The sequence below is a fragment of the Corvus brachyrhynchos genome, unplaced genomic scaffold (genome assembly GCF_000691975.1).
Source record: "Corvus brachyrhynchos isolate BGI_N302 unplaced genomic scaffold, ASM69197v1 scaffold258, whole genome shotgun sequence".
NCBI classification, from domain to species: Eukaryota; Metazoa; Chordata; class Aves; order Passeriformes; family Corvidae; genus Corvus; species Corvus brachyrhynchos.
In genome coordinates this window covers 2,130,237-2,147,467 of record NW_008240122.1, presented here as the reverse complement: position 1 = coordinate 2,147,467, position 17,231 = coordinate 2,130,237, and the positions used below count along the sequence as shown (strand labels likewise).

At 39.1% G+C, this 17,231-nt stretch overlaps 1 protein-coding gene across 1 annotated transcript in view; it reads left to right on the top strand.

Annotated features, from left to right (window-relative positions):
- The first annotated feature begins 3,304 nt into the window (after positions 1–3,304).
- HAAO (3-hydroxyanthranilate 3,4-dioxygenase) overlaps positions 3,305–17,231 on the top strand; it is a 35,147-nt gene continuing 21,220 nt past the window's right edge. The window contains exons 1-2 of the mRNA XM_008641702.2: positions 3,305–3,508; positions 8,507–8,585. Coding sequence (XP_008639924.1) covers positions 3,429–3,508; positions 8,507–8,585 — 159 coding nt within the window. The 5' untranslated portion in view covers positions 3,305–3,428. The remainder of the gene's footprint in view (positions 3,509–8,506; positions 8,586–17,231) is intronic.

The following is a 17,231-nucleotide window of genomic DNA, read 5'->3' as shown; positions in this document are numbered from 1 at the left end:
AGACAGACGGAGCCGGGCCGCGGATCGTGTGGGACCGAACCTCATGACGGCCTTCGGTGAAAGGCGTTGGCCGCTGGGTCAGTGAAGTTCAGCCTCACGCTCATGGGCAGCCGTGGGGAGATGATGCGCCTTCGGTCGTGCTCAGAACCAGGCCGCAGGGAAGAGTGACCGGTTACTGCCAGGGAACTAAATGTTTATGTCTGTAGCGCTGCCTCTGTGTGCAGCACAGGGGATGCCTGGCACTCTGAAAACAAGCATTTGTTCAACACTACATGTGTGGTGTTAAAGTATACCTCTAGCATGGGTTTATTCTGCAGTCAGATCTGTCCCATCCTATGTGGCAAGAAGATAGTAAACATAATTGTCATCAGATTTTTTTAACCCAACCGTGACTCCACTACCTCTTTTTCCCCATGATCCCCATGGTAAATGAGCTGACGCTTTCTGAATGGCGAGGAGGTGCTTCTCACTTGCCAAGAAAGTTGTTCTGCTGTTGGTACTCTTAACTGTGGACATTACCTAAAATATATTTCATTGGTGTACACCATTGACAGGTGAAATAGCATGCAATTGCTGTATGTGACCCTTGAAGGTGGCTGGCATGGATAAGAAGAGAATTGGCAGTTCATTTCTTAAGAGAAATTTTCTATCATCACATAGGTATATGTATGGCATACCAGGAAATGGCAGCAGCTTTCATTACCCTTAACAGTGCATCATTATGCTAACAAAGTATTATGTACCACATAAAGATTGCTGTGGGGCGAAACAAAAAATAATAGTATGGCGACTGTAGTTAAAGCATATGACCCAGTGTCAATATTCAGCTTGTGTTTTTTTGTTAACATACTTTTCTTGCTGGACATAAGCTTGTGAATCTAAGTCTCTAATAGGTCTGGTGATGGAGGAAAGTAGAAGAATAGAGTGTTGTCCTAAATGCAGTTTTTTCCACTAATACTTTTTTCTTGCACCCTCAATGCAAAAAAAAGAATTGTTTTCATGTAGCAGTTTTGTGCTTTAGTACTCTTGCACTTCTCTGGCAACAAAAGGTTACACATTGAGTCCTTACCTTTGCATAGAGAGAAGGATCAGAGCCAAAAGGGAGAACAGAAACCCCAGGTGCTGGAACAGGCTTTGATGGATGTGAAGAGCCATCGTGAAGCAGACTAGCCAGTAAAATCGAGGCCCTAATCAGTTCTTGAGGTGTATGAGATGTAGTTATTTGCTTGGGTCTCACAGAGACTGCAACGCTGGTTCTTTTCTTTGCCTCTCCAATACGCTTCACAGAAGTAGGGTTTCATAGCCTTTTCACGCCATGCAGATAATTTCGTAGCCCCACCATTATATGCATGAAGAGGCAATTAACTTCATTTTTCAACTGCTGATTTTCAGAAGGTTGCAGAAAATGCTACCCTGTGATAATAGACTTAGTCTTGTATTAATGGTAAATTTTGTAAGTGAACTTTGTTTCCTGCCTGTGTAGGTTTGAAAACTGTCAGGTTTTCATACCTCATTCCAGCCACAAAATGGATTTATGAGCCTGCAACTGAGAGAGTTTTCTCTGCAGGTAATAGTACCTTGTATTCTGCCTGGTGGAAAAAAGTGGAGACTAGGGATTAGAGTAGTGGTTGTGGACAAAAGCCCTGCCGTTAAAACTGGCACTTCAAAACTCTGATGAACAAGGATTGGCTCAATCAATTCCTGGATCTGTTTTTTCCTGCTGTGACTCTGGAGATTCTCTTGGCTTTCGTGCCCAACAAATGGAGTCATGCTCTGTACTGCAAGTTACTAATGATTAGGTAGAGCAAGGCCATGATCATTAACTAAAATGTTTTCACTTCTCCAGTCCTGCCAGTCTAGGTCATAATCCCCTAAGTGAAAGTGCATTTTAAATAGAAGCTCTCTTTCCTTCACAGCTAAATACAGAACTGCCAACAGCCTGCAGAACAAAAACTACCAAAATGTATGTGTCTGTATGTCCAAAAACAGGCCTTAGGAGTTTTCTGTGTGGTGGAGTCTCAACACACCTGTTCTGTTGGTAGAAATTTCATGTGCTAAATAAATAATGTGATGGTGGTGTTTTGTAATTGAAATAATAACTACTTTGGGTTTATTTCACAGGAAATTACTGCTGGTCCCATTGTGATTGTATTAATACAGTGGAACTGTAATCCACGTGTGGATTTTTTTATCCCAAAATGAATGGATTTTTTTCCTGTTTTATAAATTACTTAATGAGTTTAAACTAAACTGCAAAGAAGTGATAGAGATGAAGGTAAAACAGAGTCACAAATACTTGATAAATGCATAGTATTAGTTCAAACTCACACTCCATTGCTTTCTTCTGATGGAAAATTACAATCGTACAAGTTAAAGAACCCCCAGTTTTGTACTGCTCATTATGCTAAATCTTCAGTCCCATAGCTGCACTGCTCATATGTGCAAGCCATGGAGAGTGTACTACTCACTTTTAACTGGATCATTTTACCCATTACACATTCACCTACCAAGCACAGCATAGATTAAAAGTGGAAGACTAAGATATGTCAAGAGCAAAGTGCTAAGGTACTGTAATGTCTTGGGATTTTTTTGTTTACCCATCCATTTCATGTGTTTGGAGTCTGAAAAAATGTTTATAGACTTCTTTCTTTAAACCAACGGGGGTGGCAGGGAACAGAGCGAGCAGTCCTGGAGCAACTGTGTAGATGTTGAACAGAAACTTGTGAGGGAATAAAGTCTAATAAAGATCTGGAAAGTCTGTTTCTTCTCAGTTTCTTGTTTGCCTGACAATTTGATGGCAATATGCTGCAATTTCCCAAAGGGCATGACAGAATCAGGGTCAGCTCTCCCACAAGCCGTGCTATAACATTGACAGAGTGGATCAAATTAAAATGAGCATTTATGGACAGCTGCTCTTGGTCTTACAAATGCAGGAGACATCTGTAATTTGGCTGTTTGGCAGGAGAAGATCCCAGTATTTTCAAAAAAAGGTACATACCTCAAACATTCAGCCTCAGAATGTTGAAGGGAGGTTTCTATATTAGACTTGAAAGGGGTGAATGCACTAGCCTTGCCCATTTTTCTGACTCCATGTAACAAGTCATTTTTGTAGAAAGGTAACGTACACACTCCAGCTGATGCAGTAAAGAGAATTAAGAAACCCCCTGTGGGCAAAACCCAGTCTCCAATAAAAATACGTATTTTAAACACACTAGTCAATTATTAGCCAAGCTGCTGGAGCATTAGTACTCTCTACGAAGTAACCTTTGGCTGATGGACCTGTCCCCTTTGACACTAAAGCCTGAAGACACCTCTTGTACCAGCCAATCCCCTGAGCACTGGGGTTATAATCACAGGCAGTTTGCTCACAGAAGAAGCACTCTACAAATTTTAATATCTCAGGCAAAAGTTTCATAGCTGTTGGGCCCATGGAGCTTCTTGTGAATGTAAGAAAATGGATAGAAGAAAACAAAACTGCCTTTTTGCCACCCGTTTGCAATAAGCTTATGTAAGTAAATGAAGAATTTTTTTTTTTTTACCAAGTTACTAGATATACAAATATGACTAGTTATTAGAGGGAGCTGCAACAATGCATACATGGTAAAGATTATAAGGAACTGTAGTTCTTCTCAGACTGCAACCAGAGTGCTGTTCCAAAAAACAGAAAGTGAGTGAAATCTGATTTGCAGTAACTCATCAGAAGCTGCAAAGATCAGTTTGAATACAAGATACTTGCCTCAACTCAAACTCTCTTGTAGGCAGTGAGAAATTAAGAGAATCTGTGTCGCGGTCTGTATCAACAAACTCCTAGAAATCAGAGGAGATGGCATCACATCCACATATAAAACCAAATTACAACCTAAAGTAGCTCAAGCTGCTAAGAATCATTCCAACATCACAGAGGAGCCAAAGCTGCAGGAGAAATCAAAACCAGAAGGATATATCACTGAAAATCAAGGAGAAAGGAAGGGCAGGGACACCTGAGGAGAAGGTTTCCAGGGCATTTCCAGAGCTGTCAAGGCAGGAGGGCAGGGAGGCTGAAGAGGCAGTTTACAGCCATTTACAGTATTCTGAATGAGACAGCTAATATAAGAAAAAAGTGTAGGTGTTAATGCAGTTGTTATGTACGCCATACATATTCTCTGTGTCAAAGCTCGTGAACAAATTCCAATGTAAATTATCCAATGTGTGGCACCTTCTAGTCAAAATATTAACAAGGATTTCTTTTGTCAGTGAAGCTGAGGACAAAATATTCTTTCTAAAACTCTGTATGCAGAAAGCTTTCATTAGAAGGTATTCTCCCTAAGGAGTGATATAGATTCTGGTTTTATAAAGAAATTAAAAAGCATTTTCTTCATTTTAATTAAAAAACCCTCTTTCTTTACAATTTTAATCATTAAAGTAAAAAAAATATACCTCTTGCCCTACCCTTAAGTGCTCTCTCTAATGAAAAGCTGAATGGGCAGTAATGTATCAGTGATACTAATTTCCATTCACTGGTGCAAGGGTTACTTTTCAAAGCAATGGTTACAAGACAAAGAAAAGGTAAAGAGTACATCCTTATTGCCATGTCTGTGTTGAAACTACAGCTGGATGTAGAACTGAAAAATTCTGAAACTTGAATCATTACAAGTGTTTCCGTTTCTTTCATTTCCAGAATGGATTTAGGAAGCATTTTATAAAGCATATTCATTTCTGAAGCTTATCAATAATAATGGGAAAATTTTAGTATTTTACGTTGTTATGATCCAGTTTAAACCCAGAAAAGCAAAGAAAGCCAAGTCTCTGTGCATAAACCGGAAAGAACTTAGAAGGTTCAAAATATTCCCAGAAACAAGATTAAAACCAAACGAGGTTAGATATTGATGCCAAAAAATTGACATATTTTATTTAATAGTAAAAGAGGCAAAGAGAAGGAAAGAGAAAAGAAAGAAAGAAATGGAGAAAAGAAGTGTGCGTGGGGGTGGGGGAACAGGGAGAGGTGACAGGGGTTAGGTGGAAGCATGTCACCCATCCGAGGGTCCCAACGAGGTCTCGTTGCTCCCCTCCATCTGCTCTGCTGGTGGTGAGGGTCCCTTGTCGCCACCGTGGGCACACTGCCCACTGGCTGCCACACGCCATGCCACGCTGCCACACGCCCAAGAGTGCAGAACTCCGTGGATTAATATACACTTTGGGCCAGGTGGGAATGCCCAGCTTGACACTGTCCCTTGCAACACTGAGGGTCTGTTGCATCATCTCTGGGGCTCTGGTGCAGGGTCTGCTTTGAGGGGGGCTCCTGTGATGGGCCATGCCACCCCTCCTGCTGTGGATGAGCTTCCCCCCCATCCCCCCGCCGCAGTGAGGACCCCTCAGCTGGGCTCCTCTGCACAGTGGAGGATGGGCAGTCACTGCACCTCTGACCAGAGACTTTTCCCAGATACCCAGAGCCTCTCCTCCCTCCACCCCTTGGTGCGAGGGTCTGTGTGAGCCTGGCAGCTGATAGCCCTGGGGCTGTGGTCCTCATCCTGGAGGTGTTAAGCCTGTGCTTTGTGAATGTCCCCAGCCCTGAGTTGTTACTTTATCTTATCTTCATCATCGAGCGGTGTCAGGCCTCAGGGCCCCATTCAGGGTGTGGTAGTCTTCTCCGCAGCTTTTGGAATAAAGTTTTAAAAGTCCTTGAAGAAAATGTTTAAGTCATAAGCTATAATATTTCAGTCTCTGACATACGTTTATGGAATATTCATGTGGTTTTTTCCTCATCAGTAGGATGAACCTTTTTTGTTATTACTGCACTGTTCTGTACTGCTTACCAGTAGTTCTGTGTAAACCTTGAGTAAATCTGGAATGTGATATCTATCAGAGATCGTCCCCATAAACATTTTAAGAAGTTACAGTGAAACAAGAAACATTTCTTGTGATAAAAATGGCATAGTTAAAAAACCCACAATTTTTCCAACATGACGTTAGCCTATGTAGAAGAAGAGTAAAACCATCTACTGCATGGATTTTGAGTCTCCCATCACCCGCTCCTGGTGCTACCTAAATGCTTTCAAGAATTTCCAAAATGTTTTAGGTGATTTTCCAAGAAGCAACTAATATATTTTCAAATTTTTTTCAAAGGCTTGATCCTTTACATGCTGAATAGAGATGTATAAGGCAATCTTCTCACTGTGTCCTACTGCCTCATTGGAAGGCAACCACCTCAAAACATTTAAGTAACTTAAAGCCTTTGTTTCAAGGGAGAATTAACAGTTAGAAACTAGATCTCACAGCAAGTCAGTAGGGCTTTTGGTATCTAAAGTTACTACAGCTTTCAAGCTTTTATAACCTTGTGTTCCATACATTTGAGAGGATCAAATTTTTTAAATACCTATTTGGGATTTCAACACAGAACCTCAATTCCTGAATTACTGCCAGAGTTTTACCAAAGTAAGAAAACGATACATCTAATTAAATTCCAGCTCTGACATTGTATTTTGATGACACTATCTTGCTAGTTTAAATGCTTTTTAATCTCAACAATGAGCAATTAGTGCAAAATCAAGCCCCTTAACATAGCTGATTTTTAAAGGTACTTCTAAAGCTTTTCTTCTGAGTTCAGAATATGATGCTTACCAAAAGGACACCTAAGTGTGGTCATGGACCATCTGATTCTTTGTAGTCTTGTGTTTTTAAAGGGTTACCTGCTGGTACCATTTTCTTTATGTGGATAAGAAGAGAAATGTAAGAGTATAGAAAACTTAATAGTCCATTAGTTAGCTCCTCATTCTAACAATAGCACAGTCAAGTAAGTTTCTCATCCCTGGAACCTTTACAGTACTCTAACTGCATTTTGGTAGTCTTAACTGAAACTGCTTTTATTTATGATATTTCTCCTTAACTTAATGCAACTATATTAACCAGATAACTTTATTTAGCAAGATGGACAAACTTACCTATTGGAGTTCCTGCCCATATTTCATAGCTGGAATCTTTTGATGGTGTCAGTATATATCTGTTAGTGATTGAATGATTAACCCATAGCCTGTTTATTATATAGAGCCAAGGCAAATCTATGAGATAACATAATTAATCATAGATTTGCCAAATAAAGAAGTTAAGCAGTAATTGTTTTAAAGCAGTATTTCACTTTTACTTAGTGAACTAATAACAAAACTGAATGTTTATATAGAAAACTTAACCCATCTTAATAGGTAGACTACAAGATACCCACAGATTGCCTCTCTTATTTTATTCTTCAGGGTTGATTTTCATTTATTTCATTAATTATTAGCTGTATTGCTACTGTTTGGGTCATCATGCCCTTCTTTAGTAGAAGCGTTCATTAATGCAGAAATACTGCAGAGTGCTGTTGAAAATGCATATTAAATCTGCATGGTACAAAGAATTCAGATTTCAGTTCATTATTTTATGATACAGTTATGAAGCCCAGTGCTGTAAAATATTCAGCTTCCTACAGAGAAAACAGTAAATTCTAATTCTTTAGTTTTATTTGACCAACTAATTTGTCACTGTTACTTGCTATGTCTGCTTTACTAGTCCCCACTTTGTTGGTCATTATAATTTGAATACTCTTTAAAGAAAAAATTATAATGGTAGCAGATTGAATACGTACATGCAACCACTCAGAACAGCCTCTCTCAATTAAGGCTTACAAGCTCCCGACACAGGGACACGTTGTTATTCCCTGTGTTTCAGGGGATCATGGCCCTGCTGGTTCCATGTTACTGCCCAGAACTACCTCATTGCGAAGCAGAGGTTAACACAGCTCAGTTCACTTGTCAAACAGCATAAGAACAAATTTTGATTCACAGCTAACAGGCCTGATTTTGAGGGGTTTTTTTTTCAGCAAAGGAAAACCTGCTACCTTTTTATTAGTGTAAGTGGACTGGTAGTAATTGGGGTGTTAGCTATTCCTTGTGATAGCTGAGAGAAATGCTCATTGGGGCTCTTAAGAGGGGTAGGGTTAAGAAATGGCCTGCAATCTCCTTTTCTGAAATAGCCACAACCACAATGAAACCATTATAATGTTATTCCAGTTTAGCAAAACCAGTATAAGCAGAACAGAAATTAGCTGGCAATTCCTACCTTCAGTATCTCTGGCAATTCTACCAGTGTGGGGGGAAAAAAAGTATGTTTTTACCTTTATTAACTCTTAAGAGTTTTACCTTTACATAATCAGCTCAGGTTGAAAAGCCATTTTCCTAGTTCCTGTCTCTCAGGTAACATTCCTTATCTTTTCAGTCCAAAGCTCTTTCCACGGTTGGCAGCTATTGTTGTCCCCTTTTCATAGCTGGAGGCATTGAAACACCAGGAGGGAGGCAGCTGGCCTCAGGTCACCCAACAGGACAGTGCCAGAGCAGAGAGATGCATCCAAGGTCTTAGGAGTTCTTGTACTGGATGTTGCTTTTCACTCAACATGGTTTCATTGACTCACTGTCCTAATAGAATTAAAAAATAAAATAAAATAAAATAAATGGCATCATGAATAGCGATATCTTTAAACTGTCACTTTCTTTTCTAGGCATCGCTATCAATTAAATGTGATGTTTGTTGGAGGGCCAAATGAAAGGAAGGATTATCATATTGAAGAAGGAGAAGAGGTAATCAATAGATCGTTTATATTTTTTCTGATTTAATTGATCTATAATGATTAAATGCAGCTACTTTTGAAGCTACAGCTACAGATTAGCAATGCCAGGCTCAGTGATGTTGTTTTTATTAGATCTATTCATAGGCTTAAACAGAACCATTCACCAGAACCATACACCATCTGTGCATTTTGTTTGAAACAAGCACATGAGATCAGATCTCTTTTGCTATAACTCATTTCCAACAGGAAACTAGAGAAAGTGTTCTGACATATCGAAGTGTCTCATTTCAACATTTGGGAACAGAACTTTAGGAAGGTAATGATATTTTTAAAGCGATGTTTTGTTGCAGAAGATTGATCTGTATTTCACGAGTAACTTTGACATTCAAAAATCAAAAATTCAGTAGAAATTTTTTTAAGTTATCAGCTTTTCGGCTTTCATATATGTGTGGATACAAAAATGCCATTAGCAAGGAATTTTCCTGCTTCTTTCTAAACCATGGGATACTTTTCTCTCTCACAGAAGATATTCACAGAGTTTATAAACCATGAACACCTGCGACCTTGCCGAACTTTGTTTATGGTACAGTAGGAAAATATTTTGATAATGGATGTTTTAGGATTTTAGCCAATCACCCCAAGGGGTGGCTGATCCTTTGTCCAATTAGACTATGAAGAAAAAAGTCTATAAAAGTTTGTAAAAGAAATCAATCTTACTGCACAATTCCTGCCTGTTGGATTCTCTCCTCCTCCCTATGGCTGCAGGATACGGTAATATTTACTGTACATTACATACGAGTATGGAAAGGTAACAAATAGAGTCTTTAAATATTTTTCAAATCATTTCCCTTTGCTCAAAGCCATTCCACTGCTTTGAGTTGTGAGCAACCATTGTGTCAAATGCAGCATATAAGAATAAAGAGTAGAAACCTAACAAAATTGTAATAATTTACACCTACTTTGTTTACTGCCTTTTTCTTGGAATTGCCTGCTTGGCCTTGGGACTTCTCTGAGTCCACAATTGGCTCTGAAAGAACCCTGATGGAAAGCGGTTACTAGAGGCCTGGGAGTAAAAGTGTCAGGATGAGAGACAATTTGCCTTGCTTCTCAGCAGAATAATTTAACTTCATGTAATTCCAATGACATTTGGCAACCTAATTTTATGTACTTTTGGAAACTCAAGCCTAAGAATCTGCACAGTTCAAGGCAGAAGTGGGTCGAGTTTCAGTAAATCCTTTTGAAGGGAAAGAAAAGTTTGTTTAGTTGTCATTGAATCATTTCTCCCCAAACCCAGCCCGGCATTTCACAAGAGCCTTCAGTGATTTCTTGTTCTAACTGTGGCGTGCAGGTGTGTGTAGTCCTTGCAAACACAGAGCTCTGAAGAGCAGATGCTGAGTTATCCCTGGGTAACTCCTGCCTGTGTTGGATTGTCACCACCTTCTCCCAGCCCACCTGTGGCTGTGGGCGCAGGCACGTCCATCACATGCCAGCTTACCCAACACATTCCACTGTGTCCCTTCTCATGGGCTGGGCAGGGAGAGCAGCACCTGGGACCAGACCATCAGGCTGCTTAGGCTTCCTTAAAAGGAAAGTTAGGCTAATTTAATTTAACTTTTTTTTTTTCTTTTTTTAATGTTGCAAGATGTTCCTATATTTGTAAATAACTTGACCTGTCCTTTAATAAACTCTTTATGTGACTCCTCAACAATATAAAAATTTAGCCATATCTATAAAGGCATAATTTTTAATTTACTGTTGCATACTGATATGTTATTGCTAATTCAACTGGAAACAAGATTTTTTACATATCAGTACATGCTCATTTACATAGTAAACTTCCCACAATTGCTCAGCAACCAAAAATGGAAACATAACAACCCTATCACACAGGAAAATTGGCAATACACACATCAGAAGCAGTATCAGTATGTAGCAGTTTAACATATGGGCCAATTTTGTTCAGTTTTATGGAGGTACATTAGAGTTATTAATTGCATTTTACCATAGCTTTTTATCAGACACATTTGCACCTTCCTGTGATCTAACTCAGAACCATGTTTCTCATTAGAGAAGAATTGTGAGGTAGAGAGTATCCTAGCAAAAGGGCATATTCCTAAATTAGACTTGGGATTAAAAAAAACACCATTCAAAGCCAAGTTCAGCTCAATTTTTTGTCAGAAAAAGGGTAATTTATATTCTGGGTGATAATTTGAAGACAGACTACATAGACGTACTGTCAGCAGGCCAAATCACGAATGCGAAAACCCACAAACCCTTCAGGCAAATTTAGCTGATGCTGTTCTACTGTGAGTATTCTGATAGCAAAGAAGGGTTGGTTTGGAGAGAAAGTTAAATTTAGGATTGTTTATATCTGTCCACTCACTATCTTTTGCCTGTTATCACACAGTTTATGGTGTGTCCTGTGGCACGACTTGAGCTTGAAAGCCTGCAGTTCAGAGCAGCAAAGGGTTGGCATGCAGAGATAAGGGCTGAGGGGCATCCTCCTGCTCCTGAGCTGCTCTCTACTGGTGCCATTAACATGCAGGTGTATCAGGAAGATTAGTTCTGACTGGCTAATTAGGAGAAAAAAAACCAGAAGCTTGATTTGAACTCTCTTCAAAGCCTTTTATAATTGTCTCCTGAGCAGCCACTTAGGCTAAAATGACAGCTAGTCTAACACAATTTCTATCCTCCTCTCAACAAGCAAGCATTTCCTAAATAAGTAACTCCTATATTTTGTTCTTTCTTAGTTTTCTCTGTACTGCTTCATTGCCTTCTTAAATTTCTGTGCACTACTTCTTTGCCACCTTTCTGCACAGAAATTGTCTCATATCTGAGGCATTGTTTTCCATCAAACAGGATTTTAAAGACCAAAATCAAGCTGCACCTTACAAGAGATAAACCATTCACAGTCCTTGGCTGGAATTTACCAGGAGGTCATATTCATTCTTTTTCTTGTTTGAAAAGTTCCCTTTTGCACCCCTCTTCATCAGAACAGAGATAGAGTCAGCAAACATCTACTCAGACATTCTCTGCCTCTAACTCAGACTCATTCAAAATGAAATAATTGCTTTGGAAAATGCATCTTCTGTTGGAACATGGCAAAAAAGTGCTGTGAGAATGCACCTATATAGCTAATACTGGCAGAACTTTCTAGAAAGTGTTTGTGCTACGTAGTGGGTTCTGTGAAGGTTTCAAATGAATCGTTATTCCGATGTGCCTCATTTGTCAAGAGAGTTTTGGGTTCCGTGGACTAGTGACTACAATTCTTGTGTAGTCAACTTAATGAGGCCACTGAAAGTTTCTGTGGCAGCCCTGACATGACCACAGAATCACTAAGGTTGGGAAACATTTTCAAGACCATCAAGTCCACCCTTTGGCTGAACACCTCCTTGTCATCTAAACCATGGCACTGAGTACCATGTCCAGTTGTTTCTCCAGGAATGGTGACTCCACCACCCCCTGGGCAGCCATTTCAATGCCTGACAGCCCTTTCCATGAAGAAATTCTTCCTGCGATCTGATCTGAGCCATCCCAGGTGCAGCTTGAGGCTATGTGCCATTGTGCTCAACCCCTCACAGCTACTGGCTACCAGGTACCAGGGAACAGTCCTCAACATAACTTTGTCTTGAATTTTTCATCGTACCATTGCATTTGTGACAAGAAGAGTTTCAGTGTTAACATAGCCTACAGGCTTCATGGTGTATTTACTGCATTTTTACTTACTTGTAAAACCTGAGGGTAGAAAAAATAAAACCCTTCTTCCAAAGAAATAAATTAAAACTCAAGGGGACCATATATTTTGGAGAAATTTAATGACAGAGAAACAGAGATCATAACAAAGCCTAGCTATAGTAAAAGAATTTCAGAATTTATTTACTGCATTGTGTGGGCTGCTTTGGGGGAAAGCAAGATATGCTAACAGCTAAATCTAGAATCACAAAAGTAGCTGGGCTGATGTCCCTTTACCCACCTCAGTCCATCACTTACACACGATGAATCCCAACTGACTTTGATTCAGCTGACTTTGATTTCTTAACAATTTACATTCTAATGTTGAGTCTGTATAAAACAGTGAAGTTCTGTGCAGAGAAATTCAAATCAGCCTTTCATCTACCACCTGCAACATATTTGCATTGGCACAAACCCCACATGAGTTTAGAAGTCCCACTTCTTATTGTGCTGCATTTTACCCTAAGTTTCTGCTCTCAGCATCTAGGTTGTATCCTATGGAGAGAGGCGCCTAATTATTTGCACAGCCCCACAGACCAAAGCCCTTACACTGCAGTCCTAAAGGGAACTCTCAGAGCAGAAATTCCCCCTCCTTTAATCATCTTGGTGAATCTCTTCAGCTTCTTCTAGCATATTTCCATGGTCTGACTGAGATACAACATCATGCTCCGAACCATGATACAGGTTTGAGGTCATATCTGCCACAATTCATCTGAGTTTTCTAACCTGGCTTTTGATTTCTCTTTCTCTCCCTCTCACACAGACACCACAAGTAAGACTTGGCTCGCTTCTGACAAATTAGCTGCTTAAATGAAGCCTGACCACTTCTAGTGTATGCTGCTCTCTAGTCAGCATGCTTTTGAGAAACTCTTCCCTATCAGATCAATTCACCCTTTTTATTTTGTATGGATAGTGGATGTCTGAAAGCAAGGGGAAAGTGAGCTAGGTGAGCCTTCCCATAGGTTGTTTCGTGGTGCTTACATCCCAAATAAATCTGATGAGTCACAACAAAGTGAGAGAAACATTTTTGCTTCTTTACATTTAAAATCCACATTCATCTGGTGAAGACTCTTGGAATATTTTAATAAGAAACAAAGCTCCTATTAAAATGTAATAAGAATGATTTGCATTTCCTTTGAATGATTTGAATTTCCCTTGCATCAGAAGGAAATTTTGTCTTCAGAAGTAAGTTTGCTGCATGAGATTGTTGGGACGGGTTTTGGCTAGTACTCAGGTTTCACAGATGACGCGCAAAGGAGCAGAGGGAAACAAAAAAAACCAACCAAACAAAAAAAAAAAAAAAAAAAAACCAACAAAAAATATCAGCATATTTTCCTCTACCTTCCTTATCTATTTGTCTTGCAGACTTCTGGTGACTGAAAAACCCTTGTGATAAGAAAGGGAGAAAATTGTTTTTCTGTGCTCAAATAGATCAGTCACCACTGAAGTCTGGCGAACACCCAGGCTCTACTCCCACATCAGAATCTGATTTGCTCTGCAAATTAATTTAGTACTTAGCCATATGACAAGCAATACAAGCCAGGATATACCAAGCCAGAGCCTAATCCCAGAAGTGGCAGAGCAATCCCAAATTCCACTTTTAGAAGCAGTCAGAACTTAAAGTATCCTGCTAGTTGCAGGTCTCTTTAGAGGTCTGTAAATAAGCTGTCAGCTATAACAGCCCTCATGGAGCTCTGGGTTCCTGTGTCTAGGCAGAGTTTGATATCAAAGGTGGCTCTAAATTAAATTACATACACTGCTGTACATAAAATAAAATAGACTTCTGGATTTTTTAGATAGTCAATACAGACCAATTATAAATACCGTATTCTTCCCCTATAGATGCTTTGTTTATTCTGCTAGGACACACATACCTAGATGAAGGAACAATCCTCACCACATTAATATGGTGAGGATGTTAGTGCTCTTTTTAGGGTAGTATCCACATGTTCTACTACCCTGTTGAAACTTCTGTCAAGACAAGCAGCTTCAGTGATGAAGTAGTGCTGATGGAAACAGTGAATGCCTAACTGTGCATCTTCTCCACTTGCCTCCAGAAATGCCAGCATAATTTATTCTATGAGTATCCATAATTGAATGAATTATCCCTGTACAGACTTGAGAGTGATTCAGCATTGGTCACGCTGCCTTCTCCTGCAGGCACAATACTAACAGGTTTGAAGCATGATCAAAAAGGGTGAAGCAGACTAAGGAAGGAGGATGTATTTCTCCTACAGCAAAGAAAATTGAGGGAAAATTTAAAAACTAAAAAGAAAAAAATCTCAGTCTTAAGATGTTTTCATTTGAGTTTCATGGGTATATCTGCAGTTTTAATGATCATATTGAGAAATGTTATGAAATAATGTTATACTTGGAGCAAAGAAGCACTTCTAGGTGGCTCATAACTTTTAGAGGCAAGGTGAGAATTAATAAAGGAGGTGGTTTTAGTGTAATCATAATGAGAATATGCCACACAGTAAGCAGAAAACTAAACAAAATGCTAAAGCCCGGAAAAGGAAAAAAAGGAAGATGATACAATAATTAATAAAAAAGCATATTTATCCTTAACAAAGGAGAAAAAGACTGGTGAACAACTTTATTTCTTCCTTGAGACATGTTTTTCACCCAAAAAGACAAATTCATGCCCAATTGTGAGCCATTATGCATCAGCAATATACAAATCTAGGCTTTTCTACAAGGAGAGGTATATACATTTCACATAACAAGAGGCATTGTCATTAATAAAATTTTAATAGAGCTGAATTATTGCACATTTCCTCAGTTTTTAGTACTGCTGGGGAGAATGGATACTAGATTATTCCAGTAAGAACAGTACAGCTGGGAAAGCCTATATTTTCAAGTAGCATGAACTCTACTGAATTATTATCCTATCTATATAGGGGTATATATTTGTGTATATACATAGATATACACCCAAATTTTTTAACTGAGGCCTTGATTTTTTTTCCAAGAGAGACTTAGAAAAACATTGGATTTGCCCAAAAGGCAAAAGTCAGTCAGTATTTAGAAAAAATAAGTTTCCAACAAAAAGACAGTACTGTGTTGCCAAACTGGCCTGTAAAATGGGTGTGGCCTGTAACTCTGAGACAAATAGCTGACAATTTCCTCGAGAAAAAGTTCAGGTTATATTATAAGCAAAGCAGTAGATTTAGTAATTACTGCCACTTGTATTAATCACAGTTACGTCAGATGATTTATGCATGACTGAAGCATTCAGACAATTTAAAAGAAAAAAAGTTTTGAAGAATAGACCATAATTTATAGTGAAAGGTACTATTTAAATTCAGTTAGAAAAATACTCTCATTGACAACATGTAGCCCACGTCATTCCTCCTCTCCCACTGCAAAACAATTCTTCTAATTCATAACTTAATGTTTATAATCTTTTCTTATGACTGTGATGCTTGACCTCCAAACTGGATAGCTGACATCCACTCTCAAGTTTTTCATTTCCAGAAAGATTGCTCAGCTTCATGATTCATGTCAGAAACAGGATAAACTCTGCCTCTGTTGTCCTTTCCCTCATCTACATGTCCTGTGCATGCGTTCAGTAATAGCTGCCCTAGTAGCTGCAGGGGAAATAACACGCCAAAACTCAAGATTGCCAAAATGATCTTTCAGATTCTGCATTATCAGTGCCATATGACCCACAGCCCGTGTGACAATCCATCGAGATCATACAGTCTTAGATGAGTCTTCTTTGAACTGAAGGTCATTTCCCCACTCAAATCACTCTGTCGTGCAGGGAGCAGTTGGGCCTGCCCAATAGAAGCGGGGCTGCTGTAGCATTGGGTGCTGCCCTTCAGAAGTACCAAAGAAAACAAGAGCAAAAGAACACAGGGAAATGGACTGCAACGAGGATAAGTAGCCTGGCACTGTGGCCATCTAGATAAGAGTTATAATTTATCTGTCGTGATGGCCCTGGCACAAGGTGAACTTGTCATTCATGTAAAAGCTCTCAGCGTGAGCTTTTTTCCAGTGTATCTTCAGTTCTGCCGATTGTTTTGTTCCCCTGGCAGCATATTTATTCTTTCTCATGTTCACAGAAGTGTTTCTTCAATTCCAGGGGCATGTATTAATATTTCAAAACTCTTTCAAAAACAATGTTGATTAAAAAATCGATTAAACTTTTCTAATGTTGCAAAGAGTTTAGTTCAGGGCTTTTGCATACTTCAGTGGTTTCTTCTTTCCCCTATTTATTTTTCATTTTGCTGAAATTGCAGTGAATTGCTATAAATAAGGGGTTTTTTTTCATTATAGTTCCGACTTTGAATCGTATTTCAGACTACTTCACCTGCACTAGCAATCTAGTTTCTAGATGTGGTAAAGAGAACATGGAAAGCATGGCAGAAGTGACTTTTGGAAATATTATTGCCCTGCACTATATAAAAATGAAGAGAAATGTGCCCATTAGTTCAGGTCAAAGATACAGATCTGCTTACAGATCACAGCACAGTTCTGTCACGAAACACGAGGACCTGAGCACCTCAGAGCCCCCACAAAGCAGAGCTGGTTTTAGTCTGAAAACAGCTGTGGAAAGGTCACCAAAGACAGAATTTTGGGTTCAGGGGTTCTGTCCTTATGCACACATTGTATGTAACTCTTTTACTGAGCCTTCCAAAAAGTATTTCCAAGGCTAAAACCAGCACAATGGAATTCCACCAGGTGCACAGGATAGCTCTATATGCTGTTACAGACCTCTTGGATAGCTTGTTAATTGTTAGTAAGATAATGAAAATAATACATATTCTGTAACATTTTTAGAAGCAACAGATGCCTTTAAAAGCCTGTCATTGTTAGTAAAAAATCTGCAAATACTTGCAATTGCAAATTGAATGTATTTATATATGTATTCTTTATACAGAGAATATAAAATACAGAATGTTTTGAAGTAGATGCCTTA